Source organism: Stegodyphus dumicola, chromosome 11 (genome assembly GCF_044657685.1).
Source record: "Stegodyphus dumicola isolate Sdum_Otavi_A_Nest chromosome 11, ASM4465768v1".
Classification (NCBI taxonomy): Eukaryota; Metazoa; Arthropoda; class Arachnida; order Araneae; family Eresidae; genus Stegodyphus; species Stegodyphus dumicola.
This window is the reverse complement of record NC_140778.1, coordinates 63,697,754-63,719,613: the sequence shown is the minus strand read 5'-3', so window position 1 is coordinate 63,719,613 and position 21,860 is coordinate 63,697,754. Positions and strand designations below refer to the sequence as shown.

The 21,860-nt window shown below is 32.5% G+C and overlaps 1 protein-coding gene across 4 annotated transcripts in view; it reads left to right on the top strand.

The window, feature by feature from the left end:
* LOC146994053 (uncharacterized) overlaps positions 1 to 19,535 on the top strand; it is a 30,941-nt gene extending 11,406 nt beyond the window's left edge. For all 4 annotated transcript variants that reach the window (XM_085826757.1, XM_085826755.1, XM_085826756.1 and 1 more), the window contains exons 3-5: positions 6,786 to 6,942; positions 14,762 to 15,390; positions 19,080 to 19,535. In XM_085826757.1, the coding sequence (XP_085682883.1) occupies positions 6,786 to 6,942; positions 14,762 to 15,390; positions 19,080 to 19,376 (1,083 nt within the window). In that variant the 3' untranslated portion in view covers positions 19,377 to 19,535. The remainder of the gene's footprint in view (positions 1 to 6,785; positions 6,943 to 14,761; positions 15,391 to 19,079) is intronic.
* Positions 19,536 to 21,860: the final 2,325 nt, after the last annotated feature.

Below are 21,860 nucleotides of genomic sequence, written 5' to 3'. Positions count from 1 at the left end.
GTTCAATATTAACCCTCTGAGTGGTGCAGAATTTTGGATCTTTCATGAAGACCTGTATTTAAAAAGTATATATTAGTTAAATTTAGATAATTACATATTTTAGCCTCTATTTCTATAAACTTACATTCTTTAAGATGACATTTATATTATCAAAGAAAAGAAAAAAGCAAAATATAAATTATACGCTAATATGTGACAAGTGACAAAAAATATCTCGTGACTGAATAAAGCCAGTACTAAAGAATGTGTAAATTTTGTTTTTACTTTTGATTTTGATTTAAAAAGAAAGTTTTAATCTAAAGTAATGTATTCTTTTAAGCATTTTTCTATTAATGTCTTCTTTTATATATATTAATTTGTACAAATATCGATAATTTACTATTATTACTATTATTATTATTACAATACTATGAGAGTGTAGGGGAATATTTTTTCTAAAGTAAGGATCTTGTCTAATTCAGTTCTTAACATTTATATTAAATTATGATGAAATTCTGGCTAATCTTTGGAATATGGTAACAGGTAGTTTGGCGACATTTTGGTAAAGCGATAAAGGTTACTAGCTAGGACTTTAGCAGTGTACATGGATAAAGTCAAGAGTGTGTGCAATGCCATTTTTGTGCAATTCTGGCATGTTTTTCTAAGTGAAAATAGGTTGACGTGTACATGGATACCGTGTATGTGCAATTCTTAAAAACGCGGCAAGCAGTTTGCGTTTCTGCACTTTCTCCCAATTTCGCACCTAATCTTCGTCATGATTAAGCACTTTTGTTCCATAAAAGTTCTAGCATAAGCGTAATTCGGCTAGCAGATTGTTGGAAAAAATGTTGAGTTAAAAAAAAAAAAATGCCTTTACTTCGTGAAAACAAAATGGCGTCCAAACAAAAACTAGCAGGTTGCTGTAGCAGGGTTGTTCACCAAATTTTTGCCGAAAAATCGCCAAATTACCATAATCCAAAGATTAACCGAAATTCTTACTCATTTTTATTTTAGATTTTGTTTATGGTAAAAAACTTTTTTTTGGCTTAAGTAGACTAATATCTTTCTCGTAATTGAGTACTGTTCTTAACATATGATCTAACTCTTACAAAATAACTAATTTGATCCTTATTTGGAAAAAGACAATACACTCTCACTAACTGCCGAATGTTGGGTGTCTAAAATTTGGACTTTGTACTGTATTTATAATCAAGAACAAATTCTCTTTTCTCTTTTTCATAGCAGTTTTGGGAAATTTGGACTTACTAAGCCAAACCTTTGGCTGTTTGGAGAGTTAATGCAACCTTTCACAAAACTCAAAAGGTGTTAAAGCTCCTGTCACCATAAGTAAATCAATTACACAGTAGTAGTAAAAGAAATTTTGTGTGATTCAATAAATCATATTTGGACACTTTTTTTTTCTTCCTGGCATGAATGAAGGCTATGTAGTCGTTTCGGCTATAAGTTACATTTTAATTTCATGAGGTGGTTATTTGAATAGTCTTCCTTTCTTAGTTGTCTTCACAAATTCCAAGTCGTGAAATCCATTACAGTAAATCAGATTTTAATGGTAGCCCAGCTGGGGTTTGTTAAAGTTTTTTTATGCTTTTGCTGAGCTCACAGTGTATTTAGTCTGTTAATGCAGTCAGTCCTGCTAACCCATTTGTTTTGCTAAATGCCAAATACAATTAAACAGTAAAATCATAAAATTTTTGTTTAATTGAACGAAATTTAGAATTCCCAATGCAGCATTAAGTACAGTCAAAAGTCTTTAATCCGGGCTCGTCGGGACTTCGGCGATTCAAGACAGATCAACTTCCAATTCATTGTGCGCCGCGGCATCCCCTTCCCCCCCCCCCCGGCCACAGAGCAGTGTGAAATTGATAAACAGATTTCGGAATGGTTAGAGAAACAAAGGATATGCCTTTATCCATTTTTTGCAGCAATTCCACTTTTTGTTTGATGGACATTGAAACATACTTTCTCGGAAATTCTATTTGACATAATCGAAAGCTCAAGCTTTCTTTTATAAAATTGCTCTAACAGTCTGCAAAAAATAATAAGCGGGATCCAATTTGAAGATTAAGGAACAACACAATCTGTAACATTAACTGAAATAGATAATTAGATAAGTTTAGCTTAGGTTATACCATCCGTTAGATGTTAAATGCGCATGCGTAAACGTATTATGTGCATGCGTAAAAGTATTATGCGCATGCGTGAACGCATTATGCGTTGAAGCATGTGCAGAAAGTTTGTAGCTTTGCGGTCCGGATTATAGATCATTCCGGATTATGGGTGTCTGGATTAACGACTTTTGACTATATTGGCATGCATTTGTATATTTTTTCGTTCTTTTCTCAGGTCATGATATCAGTGTTCAGTTTTCTTAGTATGATGGCTTGCAAACATGTTTTTTGTCTTTTTATTATTAACATTTTGTGTGTTAGCTTTGTTTGTAAATATCGTAATTTTTGCACTTACGCCTACATAAATTCAGAATTCAATAAAATATTACTCACATAAATTCAGTTCAACAGCAAAGTCACCAGATATTTAAAACCACATATATTTAAAATTTTCGACAAGCATTCTCACTTGCTCCTACATTATTCAAAATTTGATGGCTCTAGGTACCATTGTTTTTTACTTCCTTGTACGAAGTAAAAAGGAAGTATTGTAATCGCGAAAAGTTTCAGGCAGCATATTTCAACGAAAATATACATTTTGACAGCTATTGAATGCAATTTAACAAAGTTTTTACGTGATATCTGTACGTAAGGACAGAATAAAATACTCTTTTCCTTCAAAAAAATTATAAAACTGCTTTAAAATTAATTCTGAACAGAATTTTTCGTGTCGTCTGTACGAACGTATGTACGTACGTACGTATCTCGCATAACTCAAAAACGAGTAGCCTCAGAATGTTGAAATTTTGTATATAGGACTACTATAACATGTAGATGGGCACCTCGTATTTTGGTTGCAATCGGCCGCGCCATACGTATATAATATATTTATATATATATATATATCCCCTCTGTTACCCGGCTCAGTGATCTGAGTTTCTTTACTCTTACATGTTTGTAAATTGTACATTTTTTGCTTTAAAAATGATTGAATTATGTTGTTTTTATCTTCTGGTTAAGGTTTTTATGCCTTTAGTAAATCTGTATGCAATATTTTTAGAATTATGCACAATTTTAAAGTTGTTTAAGTGCAGCTAAGCCTTTTTTTTTTTTTTTTTTTTTTTTGATGGCGGCCATTGATTGTTTACATTTGAAACAGCAGACTAATGGATTTGTTGCCAATCTAGAGAAACTTAGCTTCGCAACAACAAAGATAACACCTTCATTTATTTTTGCGAATTAAATCATGCTTAATCCTTTCTGGAATTTTTTTCGATGAAATAAGTGCTTAAGATTTACTTTGTAATTTTTAATATAGATGTTTTGAGTTTTTACATATTTTTGCCTTCTCGTGAAGTGAGAACTGAATTAATTAAATGAGAAATACTAAATTGTCTGTGAAAAACTGTTTCTTTTTTTGTTTTGTTTGCTTAATTGCTTTTATACATCATTCTAGCTTTGTTATACAGTCAAAAGTCGTTAATTCGGACACCCATAATCCGGACCTCAAAGCTAAAAACTTTCTGCGCATGCACCGCGTTGACACATGCGCATAGGCGTTTACGCGTGCGCGTAAGACCTTTTACCACTGCGCAATCCGGAAAAATTGATAATCCGGAATCGCCGAAGTCCCGACGAGTCCGAATTAACGACTATTGACTGTAGTATTTGAATAGAACATGTGGCAACGATTAGATAATTCTATTCTTTAAATGATATAAATTTTGTGCATTATGAGTTATAATATGAACGAAATATAATACTGTTAAGTGAATCTAGCGCCAGAGTGTCGCTATGGTAAACAAATACTAGGGTGAATTTTAAAGAATGCATTTATTCTATTGTGGTTATGCGCTGTCGGCGAAGCAGATTTTATTCAATCCAATAAGTTTAAATGAAATGCAAGAAAAAATACGTATAATTTAATATTCCGTACAAGGAAGTCATGTGGAAGTTCCGTACAAGCAAGTGTATACATCAGATTTTTTACATTGTGAAAAACATTCATACATTCATGCAGATTTTTCATTATTTAATTTCTTTAAAAATAGTACAGTGCAATTATGATAATACAGTGCGAGGGTCGGATGAGACTTGCCAAAGGAGGTTGCTCCTACTTGGTTGTATCGGATGTAAAACTCCTTCTACCTAAGGTCTCATATCCCATTGGCCAAGAAGCATACCACTTAAGAGTTCGTTTGAGGGCGAGAGAAACGATGCTAAAAAAAAAAAGAAGCAGTGTGTAACCAAGAGCCACAACCTCAGAATAATATATATGAGGTATATACATATCTAAAAATGGCAAAAGTGCGATAATATTTGGTGGCAACAATTTGAATAGTTGTACGTCGTATACAGCAATTCAATGCAAAATCTCATTTTGAGACAAATAGCCCATTTGGGCTAATGCTCCTTTTTGGCTAATAAATAAACTGATTAGATGAAAAATATGGTTGCATGAGTTATACAATAATTATAAAGACAATTATCGCCAGGAAAGAAGCCAAATGGAACTGGTAACACCTGGTGTCAAAGAAATACACCAAAATGGAAAAGCACCAAGCAAGTGGTATGATTTTAATTGAAAAATATAGACAATTTGTAAAGTAAGCATGAATTCTTGCAAATTATAAAACGAAACTGAACCTTCTCTTAGTGGACAATCAAGGGACACTTAAGACTTTTACCTGTGAGTTGCAAAAGACTTTTACCAGTTAGTCACAAAAGAGTGCGTACAGACTAAATTTTAAACTAAAAAAACACTTAAAGCATAGGAAAATGTATTTTAATCATTGCATTTTTTTCTTCTATTAGCTAAAATTGTAAGCTTAAATAAAAAGTAAATAATATCAGTGTAATACTTTTTACATTTTTTCAAAAATATATTTTATCAAAAGAACTCAGAAATTCCTTCCAATAAGTCTGCGTACACTTTCAAAAAAAGCAAAATATAAGTTTTTTTCATTACTTCAATACTTTGTAGGATATCCTTTATTCTTCAAAACAGCTTGCAGACGTCTGGGCATTGACTGAACTAGTTTTTCAGTGTCATCCGACGTAAATTTTCCCCATTCTTCCTGCAATTTACTAATTAGCTCATTTCACGATGTAATATTGTGTTTTCGAATTCATTTCTTCAATTTTGCCCACAAATGTTCGATTGGATTGAGGTCTGGTGACTGTGGAGGAGTACACAACTGTATTGGAGTGTGATAGAGGAGATATTCCTTCACAATTTTAGCTGTATGTTTCGGGTCGTTGTCTTGTTGGAAAATAAAGGTATTAGAAAGGTTTAAATTTCGGGCACTGTCTCGTAGATTTTTCTTCAGAATATCCAGATAAACATACTTGTCCATGACTTTATCAATAATGTGAAAATTTCCAACTGCTTTCGACGACATACACCCCCATACTATCACACCGCCAGCTCCATGTTTGACAGTTGGATTTAAATTTCTCAGATTCAGTTCTGTTCTTGGTTTTCTCCATACAATAGGGTGGCCATTAACTTTAAATATTGTAAATTTTCTTTCATCTGAACAAATTACATTGTTCCAGAAGTCCTGCGAAGAGTTTTGGCAAAAGCAATTCTTTTCTTTCTATTTGTCTCGGAAATGTATGGCTTAGACCTAGGTTTGCGTCCATGATAATCGGCTTTTCGCAGCAGTTTTCGTACAGTTTCAGGAGAAATTTCCTTGTTGTTAGTTAAAAAAATGTCTTTTGCAATGCTTGCAGCAGAAAATTTAGGATTTTGTTTAAATCGTAAAAGAGTTTTTCTTTCTTCTCTCTGCGTTAGCTTCTTCGGTCTCCCACATCTTGGTTTTACAGCAAGACTACCAGTGTCAAGATAGTTTTGAATAACTCTTTGCACACTAGAAAATGGTTTTCCAATGGTTTTACCAATATAATGAAGAGTTTTACCTTCATCTCCCAATTTGATAATTAGTTGTCTCGTAACTAAAGGAATTTCTTTATTGGTTGTCATTTTCGTCAAAGAAAATAGAAATAACAACTTCCAATCAACGTGAAATTCGCTTCGGAAGTCAATGACATTGAAACTGTAACCTTCTTTGCATTCTCAAGTTTGAAGTTTAAAAGTTAGATTAAAAATCCCCCGCCTCCTTCGCGTTGTACGCAAACTTTATTGGCTTTGATTTCTGGCCACTTATCTTTTAAAAATTAGTGTGCATAAATTATTAGATAGGAAAATATTACAGTTAAATAATTTCAAAGTCCCTTATTGAAACTAAATATTTAAAAAATAAAACTTTAAGAAACTACCCTTTTCGCACCTTAAAATTTGGATTTGATGTTACTTTTCTTGATGTACGCAGACTTTATTGACTAACTGTATGTCTCGCACTTCCAGCATCTAGAAACTTAAAAATCTCTCCATTAATTAGAATGCTCATTAAAATAAGATTCCAGTTAATGGGGCTTTATTAATGTTATTCAATAACTTTTCATACTATTTGTTATTTGTCAATCAAATTTCATAACTACAGAAGCAGTTTAATTTGAAATATTTTATTTTGGGGAAGCAGTGTAGGAATGTTTCTGTAAAGGAGCTATTTTTCTCTCCCCCTTTCTCTTATTTTAAAAATTTTTCAGCAAATCTGTTTTATGAAAGTTTGTATTTTAGGTATATATTGCTTTAAATTTAAAATTTTATTTCAGGAGATTGAAACTCATGCACCATTATGCAGACAGCTCCCATTTTATTTTGCTTTGCGGGGTCCTTTAAGTGAAAGTGTATATCTGGAACAAATAATTAGAGTTTTTCTGACTAAAGAAAGATTTGACATTTTAGCTCATATACAGCCATTTGTACGAAGTAAGTATTTGTGCATTTTCCAAAAGTTCTGTTTAAAACTCCATTTGAATGCAAGATTCTTGATAGAATGTATCATTATAAATGTAAGCAAATATTTGTAGATTATTTTAATAAGTTTTTTTACTAAAGTAGAAAATAAAATATTCCAGAAATTTTCACTTGTTCTGCAAGAGAATATTGTTCAGGTTTAAGAAATTAAATTTTATTACAATATTTAATTGCATTTGTTTTGGTGAAAAATTGTGAGAAATAGTATTTGTTTGTGTTAATATTGCTTTACTTGAAGCTAAGTAATAGAGAAAATAATGAGAATTTGTTCATAGATTTGTTTTTATGAATTGCATAAAATACTGAGAAGCAAAATGTTGCAGCCAGTGTTAATTATTATCCAGATGTATTTTGGTATGCTGTGAAAATAATTTGATGGCTGCCCTAAATAAATGAAAGTTTTATTATAGAACTGTTTTGAAAGCAAATTCTAATTTATTGTTAAGATTTTGAAGAAATTATATTTTTATATTGTTATTGTAATGACAAGCTGTCTGAAGTTGAGTGACATGTTGCTGATAATACTGCCTGTTAAGGAGAATAGTGTTAAAAATGTCAGTTTCACCAGCTAGAATTGAATCTGATAACAGCTGTTTTCTAATCCACTTTTTACTCATCAGATTGAAAGTGACATGATCCAGTGGCAGGTTGGAGATCTGTTTTCTGTACTTAGTAAACCCCCACCGCAGTGCTCTTACTTGTGCCAATATGATAAATGAGTCTCTTTGTATTGAGAAGTATGTGTAAGCTGAGCTCCAGGTGTACGAATGGCCTCAGTGCATTGAGTTGTGTAAGAAAAAAGCAATACAAAGTAGTAGTTTGTAATGTGTGGTTATGTTCAGTTGAATATGTAATGCACTGCTAGTGCCATCAACTGTTCAAGTAATATCATGTATAGCCCAAAATGCCAAATTTACCAGTCAGAGTTGGGAGCTATTGTTTGCTAAGCTGTTGGATCAAAAGTGCAGCCACTTTCTAAGGGCAAGTCAAGGGTATTTTTTCCCAGCTTGAGTTTGTATTGTAGTACAAATATTAAGTCTGACAAAAATATTTCAGTACTTTCTGTTAAAGCCACCAAATGCATTTTGAATATCATATAGGTACATTTTCACTTACTTCTTTGGCTCGATACTAAGCATCTTTCCTTTTTTGTTTTATATTTTAAGTCTCCTACCCTTGTTACTAGACTTCTGTTGATAATTTCTCCCTTTTGATATCTGTTGGTTTTATCCCTGAAAATCTCTTATCCCTCTCCCTGTTCAAAAGGAAGGCAAAATGTGGACTCAAATTTACTGCAAAACTTTAATTAAAAAAAATTAATGTTAATTAATAAACATTGCAATGAAAAGAATAATATAAAGTTTTAAACAACAAGCATAAAAGTAAAAGATGGCATTTAGCATTGCAGACATTTTTTTCTTTGGGATGCATATGATGCCACATGAATTCAATTAAATGAGTCAAAAGTCTGGCAGGGTTAGCATTTATTGCACTATTTCACAAGCACTCAAAAGAATGCGTATGACATTTAGTCATAGGTCTGGGTAAACATAATCACTGTGAAATATTTCAAATCTTTAATATTAAAATCCATTGTAGTAAAGGAAAAAAAAGCTATTGTTGAATGAAAAAACAGCTATGAAATGAAAAATATAATTGTGCAAGGAAAATGTTATCAAAAATGAAGGTAAAATAAACTGGTGTTCTTGATGCTAAAAAAATATGCTAAAATAAAAATAAAAATAATAGTAAAGTTGGAAAAGAACTGATATTTTAATATTGTTCTGAGTACTTGAAGGTCATAGTTGTTTTAAAAGCTACTAGCTTCTTAAAACAATATGGCATATTATTAGTATATTTGCATATCTTATTATCTGTGAATTATATCTATATGATGACTGCAGGATGTAGTTCTGCATGTATAGCCTTATTTTTTCCCACATGTGTGCTGTGCAGAAAGACAAACATAGCAATGCATTACTGTCATTCATAATTTCATTTTTATTAAATTCCTTATAATATTGATAGCCTTTATGGGCTTTACAGTTATTGGTAAACAAATCTTATAAAGTTTATGTATCTGAAGTTTAGAAGCAGAGGTAATTTAGTGCCACAGAGGATCAGCAATTAGTTTTATGATGTAGGCATGTCTTAACCTTTTAACTGTCATGCCCGAGATTCACTGGTGTTCGAAAATGTCACGCCCGAGTATTTCTCGGGGTAATTTTTTTTTTTGAGTGCATCGTATTGTCATACCCGAATATATATCAGGAGATGTTTATTTCGGCTACATTTGGTTTTTCCAATAAAAAAAAATTGACAATTTGTGTACCCAAATCATCAAAATAACTTGACAGTTAAAGGGTTAACTTCTCATCTTTTTTGGTTTTTCCCATTATGAGTGATAGTACTCTTTTGCCATGCATGCCAGCTTTAGTGTTTGTGAATGACTGACTATGTATTAATAATTATGGCCATGTCAAGTAGTGACATATGGATTAATTTATATACAAAATATAGTCCCTATTTAACCACTTGCGCTAAAAAGACGTGCCACGCACGTCGAGATGCTTTTGTCTCAAACCGTGCTAAAAAATTAAAATAACGTGGTGCACACGTCGCCTGACAACGAGATTGTTTATTCTTGAGTTTGTTTATTCTTGAGTTACAGCTCTGGATTGCACTCGCAGATGCGGGCTCACTAGCGACCGAGCGATAAAGTTGCTGAACACTGGTAGTTTGGTCCGAGGTTCGAATACCACAAATGGGGTGGCTGCATGGGCGTTTTCGTGGTTTTCCCCATGTGTAACGTGTATACGAGCCGGTTTCCCATAGAAAGTCCTCCACAAAGGCATCCCACCCCTTAGGCAGATGGCCGTCGAGGCTTTGCCATAATCACACATATGCACTTGCAGACACAGACCTGGAGTGGCGTAAATGAGGCACTTTACCGCTTGTTATATTGTAGCGCACGGCATCGCAACTGTGAAGTTTAGTCGTAGCGCAAGTGGTTAAAGGAAATAATTATTTAAAAAATTGGTGGCATGAATTTGTAAATGAATACTTCTAGAAAAACTGAATTGGCAAATTAGATTTGCTTGGGATTTTACATATCCATAACTATCTCCCACATTAAACAATGTCTAAAATTCTAGCCTGTTTGTTCCACCTATTCACAAAGAGATGATTTCTGATTCCATTTTTTACTCTTACATAGCACTACCTGCTTTGTTTCTTTTTGTTACATACAATTAGTAAACATCTGCCTCCTCATCAGAAAATTTAAAAGTGAGCAGAAAGAGAAATATACATAGTAGTTAATAATGGGAAATTTTTAGCTAGCCACATGGCTCAAGAAAGCTCATGAAGAGAGAATTTAAAGTGTATTCTTTTTGTATTTTATATTTTAGGGTTTTTTTAAAAATATTTTTTAAATACAGTACAACAATATAAATTAAGGAAGAGAAAAAAGCAATTAATGATTTATAGGCTTATAATGTGCGGTAAGATCCATAAGCAGAAATTAATTATGTGGGTAAGATATGATTCTAAGTACAAACAGACTGATAACAGTGTAAAAAAGGACTCTTTTTAGGTAGTAGATGATATCTTGAGCTGGAGAATGATAAGCATAGCATTTTAAGTTCTTGAAGCAGGAGCTCTGAGTGTTGCATCCATCATTGGCATCAGCGCTATTGGAACTGACATAAAGGGAGTATGGTGTTGCCTATTAACAATCAGAAAGATTCCATGAGGGACCTAGATCCGTCATTGGATGGATCTAGATCCCATCCTGCAATTCAAAGTGTACTGAACTGTGAATCGCGGAGTCATAGGCAGGGAGTTGTTGAAGACAGTTATTAATTTGTTCAATTTTGGAAAAGAAATTTTGACTATATTGATTAATGCATGCAGGTATGTAATTTTTAGGTCTGAATGAATCATATCATTACAAATGTACTGAGCTGCATTAAGGATTAAACAAAGGACCATACTTTGAAAGGCTTGAAGCATGTTGACATGCATCTTTGCTGCAGTACCCCATATTGTATAAGCATACATAAAAATTGGTCTGATGATTGAGGTGTAAAGAAGAGCTTTGTTTTTAATAGACAGATGGCTCTTTCAAGCTAATAATGGATATAACTGGAACTTGATAATCTCCCTTTTTTGAGGATGGACTCAATATGGAGATACCAACGTAATTTAGAATAAAGTATCACTCCTAAAATGCTTTAAGTATTTGACAAGGGAATATAGTCATCAAAAAACTTTTAATTGAGGGATACAGGGTGGGTGATCTGGAAAAAAATCATGGTAATACATTTAATTATGTTTATCGTAATTTTCTAGGTAACGAGCCAGAGCTTAAGGCAGGGGAGATAATATTTTGTACCAGAATAGTCCAAGCTTGGGTGTTGTGAGCGGATGGCTGTGTCATCTGCATAAAGTCCTAGAATGACATTAAATGATCTTGGGATGTCATTGATAAAAATGTTGAATAATGTTAGCTCAAGAAGAGATTCCTGCATGACACTAGCAAGAACTTGACGGTTGATGAAATAATCTAATTAACTCAGGAGAAAGAATGATTAGTCAGCTACTATTAATTATGTGAATAAATTGGGCTGCAAAATCAATTTGCATGAGCTTGATTATGATACATGTATGCCAGGTCCTGTCAGATGCTTTAGCTGTGTCAAGATCCATTATAGATAGTGTCATGGGTAGCTACTACAGTACAAAGTCCAAGATCTGGAATTTTAGAAATTCGGCAATTCTAGATTTTAGATTATCATTTTAAATCTAGTAAGATGATATGTAGAAATTCTAAAATTAAAAATGTAAAATAGTTATTTATTAAAGAATGAAACATTTATGGCCTTAAAAGAATCAAAATTTACAAAAAAAGGGGGGAGGGAGGAATAACAACAACAAAAAGAAAAAACAAAGCTCAATCTTGTTTTGCTTGTTTTATTAAACAGTTCTTTCAATGTAAGCTATTTCATTTTTTATGACTCATGATTTCTTTTTCAATTAGAAAATTTCATTGTTGAAGTCCTATAATTGCTGTGTTGAGAATTCTCACTAAATTGTCATTCAGTATCTTTTCATTTCAATTAACTCTTCGTTACTTTCTTCACTATCAGCAGGGAAATTTTCCAAATTTAAAATCATATTGCAAAATTCGCAATTCTTTAACTGATTGATGATTGAGGCATTGTGTCATCGCAATGGAAAACTTCTGTCATGTCATCTTCATATATTCGGTTAGCAAGAAAGTAATTTCAGGTTTGTTTTTTTTTTTTCTTTTTTCTGTGTGTGTGTATGTGTGGAATAAAATTTGATTTTTTTCTGTGCATAAAATCTAACTGAATGACTGAATGATTGATGTAGAATTTGGATGAAAGAACAAAATGGGGACATTATCTTTTACTACAATTTTAAGTGAAATGTGATACAAATAGTCATAGTAATTTTTAGACACTGAGAGGAGGGGATTCTCATTAAAAGTCTTGGATTGGAGAATATAATACAGACATAATAGTAAGAAAAGCAATTTTTATATCTCCAGTAACATCCAGGTTCAAATGTTGCCTAGCCTTGGGAATGAAATCATTCCTTAAATGTCCATGGTTATGCATTTTGCTTTCCTGCAACATTTGCACATGCCATAATCATTAGTCTCGCTTTGAAATCTTTGGCAGCAGGTTTTTTTCATCATCATCAGGTTTGGTTGCCACAGTATTTGGAGGACTATATATTGCTAGAAAAGATCAGTTTTGTCAATGTTAGAAATTTGTCTTGAAGATAACGTTTTGTTCAGCTGTTTCAGTATCAACTGAAGGTTTTTCACCTGCTTTAACTGCCTTGTACCATTGCAGTTTTTAAATTTGATTAACCAACCTGTTGAATACGTGCATTCAGTTTTTAGCCTGTTTTCTCGTGAAATATTTAGGGTTAAACCATTAGCATTGACCCATAATTTACATGTCCTCATTTTGATGCTCTCTCATCCATTCAATCATCATTCTGTCATGATGAGAATTTTTAGTATAATGAACAATTTTTTGTTTTTCATTTTGAGTGCGATATCAAAATCCACAAGATATTCAAATAGTTTCTTTTTTCTGTTTTTATATTGTCTTCTGTTGACTTTGCAGTCCCATAATATTTGCATAATGTTGAGACATATGTACCTTCATCCATCTTTTTTTTTTTCTTTTTTCCTAAAGCAATTCCTCTTTTTGCTTGATTAGCATTGAAGCATGTTTTCACTCTGAGGATCTTTTTATGGCAGTTATTCAAGCTTTAATTCCGATAAGATAGCTGCAATAAAAATAGCCTGGAAAAAATAATAGGCTGGGTCAAATTAGAAAGCATAGTTTGGTAGGTTAAATTCAGCTTAGGTTCCTTAGAATCTTTTTTTTTTCCCCTACCTTCTTTGTTGCCCCCCCCCAAAAAAGCAACATTCCATTTTAAAAAATATGTCTTGAGACTTCATTTACTGTTTACATCAGGTAGAAAAATGCTAGCCCCGTACAGTGACTCAAGAGCCTGCTCATAACCTCCACAAATCTCAGTTAGTCAGTGGAAAAATTACTTTTTATTAAGTATTATATTCTCCAATCCAAGACTTTTAATGAGAATCCCCTCCTCTCAGTGTCTAAAAATTAGATCATCTTGTATACTGAATGTTCAGATTTTAGACTTTGTACTGTAGTAAATTCTTGAAATTTTGATTTGCGGTAGATGAGTTGACTATAATAGCTCATTTGAATACTTAGAATGTATGGATGTTTGTACATCTGTAGTGTCTTTTCTGCATAGGAGCACTAAAATACTATTGAGCTGAAAGCCCTTTTGAGAGGCTACTGAGAGGGGAAAAGAGATAGGAGTCCCTCAGATCCATTGCTCAAGATTTCTGCATGAAAATTAGGGCAGAGTAAGTCCACCTGTGAGGTTCGACAGCTGAGGTACTAAAATCCACCTATGTTTATGTTTGTCCACCTATATCTATGTTTGTAGTATTTATCTTTCATTCAGTTGCAATTGAAGAAGGTGATAATATTGAATTATTGAAAGCATTTATGTTAAAATAAAAGCTATAGCAATCAAACTCTGTTTTTGTTTACTCAGGTTATTGCTATGTCATTGTTTCCTGTCTTAGTTTCGATATGTAGTTTCACTATTATAATATAATGAATGACTGCCTGCTGTTTGCCTCTTAATTCCCCACCACAAATAATACTTCATTCTTTTGAGTTATTTATTTTTTAAACAAAATGCTACAATGAAAATTTAGTGAATAAATAGGCCAAAATTTTTTATAATTTTTAAAGTTTTGATGTGCTTAATCATGAATTAGATTTTTCCTTAATGCAAATGCTATTCTTCTATTGCCATATTTTTTCCCTCTGAAAGTCAAACTAATTTATGATAATAAAATTACCTGTTTTTGTGCCATAATAAAACAAACTACATTTGTTCTATTTTCCTTTGCTGTCAGGTTACTGGAGTTATATCTCAATTCACTAACTAAAAGTTAATTGCTTCCTTCTTTTTTTTTTTTATTTTTTATTTTTATTCGCTGTTCTTCAGGTATTATTTTGTCTGCCATAATTTCAAGTTAAGAAAGATGATTCAGGTATTCAATTAATAAAAGAAAACTGTATTACTAATAATTAAATTTATCTTATCTGACTTTTCTTTTCTTTTTAAAAAACTTTTTACTTTGTTGCATGCATTTCTAAATAATAGTTTTTTATAGGTATTCTGAGAAAGATAACACTTCGATTTCCTGAAAATGACAGTTCTTATTTAGAAACAAATGCTGTGTTTTGTGATTGTTGCCAAGTAGTGATTCATAATGAATTTAATACTAGACTGATGAAAACTGGTCTCTGTGTATCTGTGCAGTGTGATTTGCAGCATAAAGATGAAACACCTGAAAGCAATGTGCATAAAAGTATGAAAAAGAATATTGTTGCATCTGAAATTGTATATGAAAGTAGTAGTATACAAGGGAGCTCCAAAGATAATAACGTCTCTCATTTAGAAAAACAAATTTCATGTATTCCAAATACATCTAAAAATAGAACTGTTTCTAATGCTGAAAAACAAAACGCTTCGTGCATTTCAAATAATTATGAGAATGAAACAGTGTCTTGTGTTGAAAAGCAGATTTCAACCCTTTCAATAGATAGAGCACCTAGTCCTTCTGCACCTCCAGTAGATACTATTTCTGTTTTTATTCTTCATACTGAAATGGACTTTGAAGAAGCTCAAAGACTGTCAAATATACTTCAAGGTGAAGGATTAATTGTCAGACTGTTATATGAGGTTGACTATTTGCTAATGATTGATGCATTTGAAGCTTTAAGTGCCATATTTCTCGAGGTAAGCAAAGTCTTTCTGTAAAGTGATTTTTGTATTTATTTGGATGTCATAAAACTCTCTGGAATTGTAGTAGCTAAAGTATCTAATTAATTGCTATTTTAGAGTTTTAATTTAAGTAAATGATGGGTACTTAATTTAGAAATTTGAAACAAATGACAGCTAATATAGATGACAAGAAATTTTGAGAATGGGTTTACTAAATAGATGTATAGGATAAATAATTTTACAAAAAAGTGCATTTTTTATTAAAACTTATTTACTTTGAAGGTTTTTATATTGTAAATATGCTGTTGTCTGCTATCTAAATTTATTTTGCTGAGCAATATATATGGAAAGTAATTAATTAGATTGTTTTCAGATGGTTCCATAGATGACTGTAATCATGGCTGCTATGTACTCAGTAGAAGATAGATAGCTCTAAGACTGGATTTATGTTGCTTCCTTATTAAAAAATAAAACATAATCCTGTTATTTTATAAAGAATGTATTGTCGTTGTTTATGCTAAATAGTCTTCAGCAAATGGCGCTTATTATCTTCAAAAACTTTCATGCTAAATTATTTATGCATAGTGGGTCTACTGGTGCTTATAATTTTATCGCTGACTTTTTATCATTATAATATACAGGGGCTGGACAAAAATATGGAAACACCTTTGCAGTCTTCTCGGAATGGATAAATACAGTTCCTGTATGTTTGCCAAGGGAATATTATACCATTCTTCCTGCAAAACGGTGGCAAGTTCAGATAACGATGTTGGCGGTGGATAACGAGAACGCACTTTCCGTTCCAATGTAGACCACAAAGGTTCGATAATATTCAGGTCTGGTGACTGTGGTGGCCAGGGGAGATGGGACAACTCATCCTCGTGCTCAGAAAACCAGTCCTGGACAATGTGAGCTGTGTGAACAGGGGCTTTGTCGTCTTGGAAGACACCATCACCATCGAGGAACAAAGTTTGTACCATGAGATAAACTTGATCGGCCAAAATGTTCACATAAGTCTTGGCAGTCATGTGCCCTGACACAGTTATCATGGGGCTAGCAGAGAACCACGATATGGCTGCTCAAACCATAACAGAACCCCCGCCATGTTTCACTCTTGGCAACAAGCAGTCTGTATTATAGGCTTGAGATGGCGTTCTCCAGACGTAAACTCGGCCAGAAGTGGGAAAGAATGTGAAAGAAGACTCATCAAACCATATTACTCGCTTCCACTGCTCTATAGTCCAGGCTTTATGACTTAAACACCACCTTATCCTGTTACGGGCATTAGCATCACTGATGAGTGGCTTCTCAATTGCAGCACGGCCAGCAATTCCCTGTTTATGAAGCTTCCTTCTAATTGTTTTGGTACTCACAGGGTTCAGTAACACAACATTCATTTCAGCAGTAACTTTTGCAGCTATGGTCTTATTTTTCGCCACAATTGCCCTTAATGATCGTCTGTCACGATCACTCAGGACACAATTTCGTCCGCGCTGTGATTTAGCAGATGATGTTTTTCTGCTTTTCAAATATGCGGAATAAATCTTCGATACAGTACCTCTTGAAACACTAAACACCTCGGCTACCTTTCTTACGGAAGCACCTACCATACGTGCTCCAACAATTTGCCCACGTTTGAAGTCTGTTAACTCTGACATAATGCAATGACAACCTCACATAACAGTACTCCGACAACAACTGAACTAGCACATTTACGAAGTTGTATAGGTGACATCAGTAGTCAAAAATGCCAGCACCACCTACATATTTCATTAAAATCAATCTTTCTTTTCAAACATGCATTTCACAAGGTGTTTCCATATTTTTGTCCATCCACTGTATATCCATAAAGGTCTTTATATGGTCTTAATTTCCACAGTTGTTGGTCATGTACATATATTTCCAATTACAAAAGGGTTTTAAAGAAAACATATATACATGCTTTTTATCATTTAAAAAAATTAAAAAGTTATGAAATCTAACTTTTACACGATCCCATTCTTATTTCTACAGTTATAATTAGTAAAAGTTTATATGCATTCTAAAAAGTAAAATATAAGATATTTGACACCTATGTAATGAAAATCAACAGAGATATTTAGTTTTAAAGTTTGAGGTCATGTTTTTAGAAAGGTCAGGGTCATATGCAAATTAAAGAGCCAAATATTTAAATTAGTGTGTAACTAAAAATGCAAAAATGCAGTACCGGTAGGGTTGACAGATGTTTCTATTCTACATTTATGTTAACAGTCTATTTACTATTTATTTCATAAAAAGAGTAAACTTTTTATATATATATATATATATAGAAAATACTTTTACTGTTTATGAATGGCTAACTTGAGAAAACTTTAGAAATACCCCATTTTAAATTGCTTTTCACAACAAAAATTCCAAAATTATTATTTTTTTTTTTTAATCTGGTAATAACCACCAAACATAAGTTAGAAAGTCCTGTCAGGTAATTTTTATTTAAGTCAAAAGCAAGGTTCAAAAGTGCAATGTCCAAGTGACACCCTGTGTAATTTCAAACAGGAGTAATTATTGCTTTGGCAATATTAATCTGTATTTACAAAGGTTGGGCATTATTCTGGGTGACATCACAACACTTTGCGTATTTTTTATTTATTGTGTTAGTTTCTAACCCTATTTTTCACCTTTTTTTTTTTTTTTTTTTTTTTCAGATATAAAACTGTTAAGATGAATAAATATCAAATGAATGTTTAAAAAAAAAAAAAACCTAAATGATACAATTGTCATATTATTCCTCCAACATCTGAATGTGAGGAATTTGTCAGTATGACAAAGAATGGGAGAAGACTTATTCCTGGGTAATATTTAATAACCACGACAATAATAAATCAGAAGCAAAGTGATAAATGATATGCTTTTGCCAGTTTTTAAGGGGAGAGAAGATCTCTTTCTATCTTTAATTATGCAGAATTCAGGTAAAATGAACAGGGCAAAGGTTGTGCACTTTCCTTGTAAGTGAATATTTGTTAACAGAAATAACTACATCACGTTAATGCCCCTGAAAGTGTTAAACAGTGTTCATTATTTTCTGATTTTGTAATAATTTAAATGCTACTTTAATATTATAGCAACTTATTATGAATGAAATCAGAGCACAAATTGTGCCTGGTGTAAAAAAGGAGGGCAAGGTCAGGCAAAAATAGCAAAAATATTACAGAAGAATATAGCTTCAAAATAGTTTAATTTCCTCTGTACTGGTACCACATGAATTTTGGTACAACTGAAGGCAATGCTGAGCTATATATAGGATTTGTTCAAGAAAATGTATTTTACCTCATAACAGAGTGTGCAAAAATGGTAACAAAATTCATGTATATCAGTGATGAAAATATTTGGAGATGCATTGTTAAAAATTGTGGGATAAAGCTATTTATGATGAAAATTTGTTCTCTGGTTCCTGGTTACTAATTTTAACTGTTCTATTCTGTGTTGCTGTATATATTTTGAGGCAGAACTCCTATCCATTAAATGTAAGTAATTAAAAATATAAATTAAAATAACTGTTGACAGCAATAGTTAAATTTGCTTGCACAAGGTGTTGAAATCTGATTGGATTTTAGTTGGCAGTCAGCTTCGGTGATTAATTGTGAAGGCTGTGACTTTTTCTGTAGCTGCTATTATATAAAAGTAACATTCAAAATTTAAAAAAATTAATAATTACCTTTTTACAGGTGGATTTTATAGTTCCCATAGTTTCAATGACATTCCTGGAACAAATTCACCCCCAACAGCAGGCGCAAGGTACTGCTATGCATATTCGCTACATATATCAACTGATGCAGAATGAATATCAGATGAACTGGTGTTTAAATTTTCGAGTGAGACCAGTAATGCTACCTGAATTTAATAAGCATAACCTGAGGACTCAAGTGCTTCTTTCTTGTGCTTTACGATTATGGAACGAGGTTCCCAAGTTGATTGGTGTATTGAGAAATACAAAAACAAAATTTAGAAGAATATTTAGGTAATCTAGTCCTGACTGATTTTATAACTGGATTATCTGGATCCTGGAAAATAATATCAAATGCAAAAACTGTTATTATTTGGTATGTTTTAAATATATTATATTTTCATTATTATGTATCAATTTTATATAATAAAAAACAAAATGTTTGTGAAAGAAATAACCAGTATTTGTTAGTACTAATATATTTGCTTTTTAAAAAAACTATTTAATAATAAACTGTTGTACTTATAAGTGAATCTAGCACCCTACCACTCTGAAATCTTGCACCCTACCAACACACATTATTTCATATTTATATAAAATTTAATAAGAAGATGCAAAAGCAATGTTTAATTCTATAATAATAAACATTGAAAAGATACACAATGACAATAAATCTGCACCTGAGAAGACAAAGATTGGAACAAGATGTGAATCAGTACCTCAGATGAGCAATCAATAATAGCCATATTAGGAAGTGCATAACCCAAATAATAGATATCCTGGCATCAAGGAGTCTAGAACTGTGCAACACACAGTGATCTCACCAAATCAATATACAAAGAAAAGCCACCAATTATTATTGTTTGAATTTCTAGCTGAAAGTGGTCATAGCAAACAATGAAAGCATTTCAAATCATACACAATCACCGCTATATAAATAGTATGAGGCACCTAAGCACACCAGCAAGTCAACGAATCAGTATGTGTAAATTACATTGCTATAAAAAATCAAAGTGCTCAATAATAACCAAAGTGTGTAAAAGAACTAAGTACATGGATTGTATCTATAAGCAATGAATGGCTAGGCATAATGAACATGCAATTAAGTTCTCCACCAGCCAGAGTAGGTCTGGGCATAAGATGGGAGAACCGGTGACTCCTCCAGCAATGGTAGATCTTGCAATGATAGTTGCATCAGGTAACAGTGGCACCTTGGCACCAGAACAATACCATCGGCCCCAGGAAGGTGTTGCTAATCTGGACAGCTAATGAAAGCGGCCTGTACCTACCTACTCGGGGTAAATTATAGGTGGCCCTTGCACTTAACCTAACCTAACCTAAACTAAACTAACCTACATTTAAGCATTGCCAATTTTTTAAAAGTAATCATGGGTTTTAATTTTGTACAGTCCGCTAAGCAGGGAAGCCCTACAATGAAATAAGATTTTTCGTGACCAAATAATGGATATTCTGACTTCTAAAATAGGCCATTTCATTACTTCTTTATGCAAAGCACATTTATTCTTTAGCATATTAATTATTGTAATTTTATTTTTCTTCCACTCGCGTATGGAGCTTTCACCAACACCAAACAGTTTCCATTTTCTTTTCACATATTTTCATATGAATCCTTTCGTATCAATTATTTTATTTCTTATCATATCAAACATTACTGGAGTTTCATCCATATTTCCAACTATGTGACAGTAAATACTTTTTTTGCCTTCGTAGGTCAATAACATACTTCTGGAAACTAATCAATTTATTATCCAAATCTTTCGGAAGCCTTTGCAAAACTTTTGTTTTTTTCTCTTAGAAGTAAATTATTCCTTGCCATAAATCTGCTATACCAACTAATAAGTCTACTATACCAACTATAAGTACCATAAATCTACTATACCATGAACCATACTACACCATAAATCTACTATACCAACTATAAGTTGCTTTACAGTTTTTTTCTTTCATTTGCATATTTTCCCCCCTCTTTTTAAGGCAAGTAAATGTACACTGTTTCTTATTATAATTAATCCATTCTTTTGATTTTCTAGGACCCAGTTCACAACACTTTCTGCAAGGATAGTCCATTTCATTATTCCTTTACTCAAAGCACATTTATTCTTTGGTATATTAATTATTTAATTATTGGGATTTCATTTTTCTTCCACTTGCATATGAAGCTTTCACCAACACCAAACATTCTTTCTCCAGCACAATTTCCATTTTCTCTTCTCAAATTGAATGACTCTGCATTTGAAAAAATGAACACTGGTTTTTTTTTTTTTTTTTTTTCTTCATTTGGCAGGAGCCATATTTACTGCTAAAGAGAACACTAAATCAACTCTATTTCAACTGAAGCAAATGTGATTTACTAAAGCCTTTGATGTTCATTTCAAAAGCATGGCTTCAAATGACTGGAGAAAGAAAAAAAAATCTGACTTCTTAATTATGTGAACTGGTTCTGGTTGGAAATGCTTTCTTACTCCAATTTGTGCCCCCTTTTTAAAAAAAAATTAGAATAAAACTCTTGTGCTCACCTACACTGAATACAAGCCATCCTGCTTGCAGAATTATTTACTCCTTCAAGCATTATTCTTCCACACAAATATTATTGTTCCCCTTATCACATCACGTATCAATTCAGTATATTATTGTTTGAATGAGTGACTTCAAAAAATAAGAGCATCACATATGAATATTTCAGGTTTCTTCATAAGAAAAGGGTGCACTTTATATGGAGAATATACCTAAACATTAAAAAAAAAAAAATGTAATTTGAAAT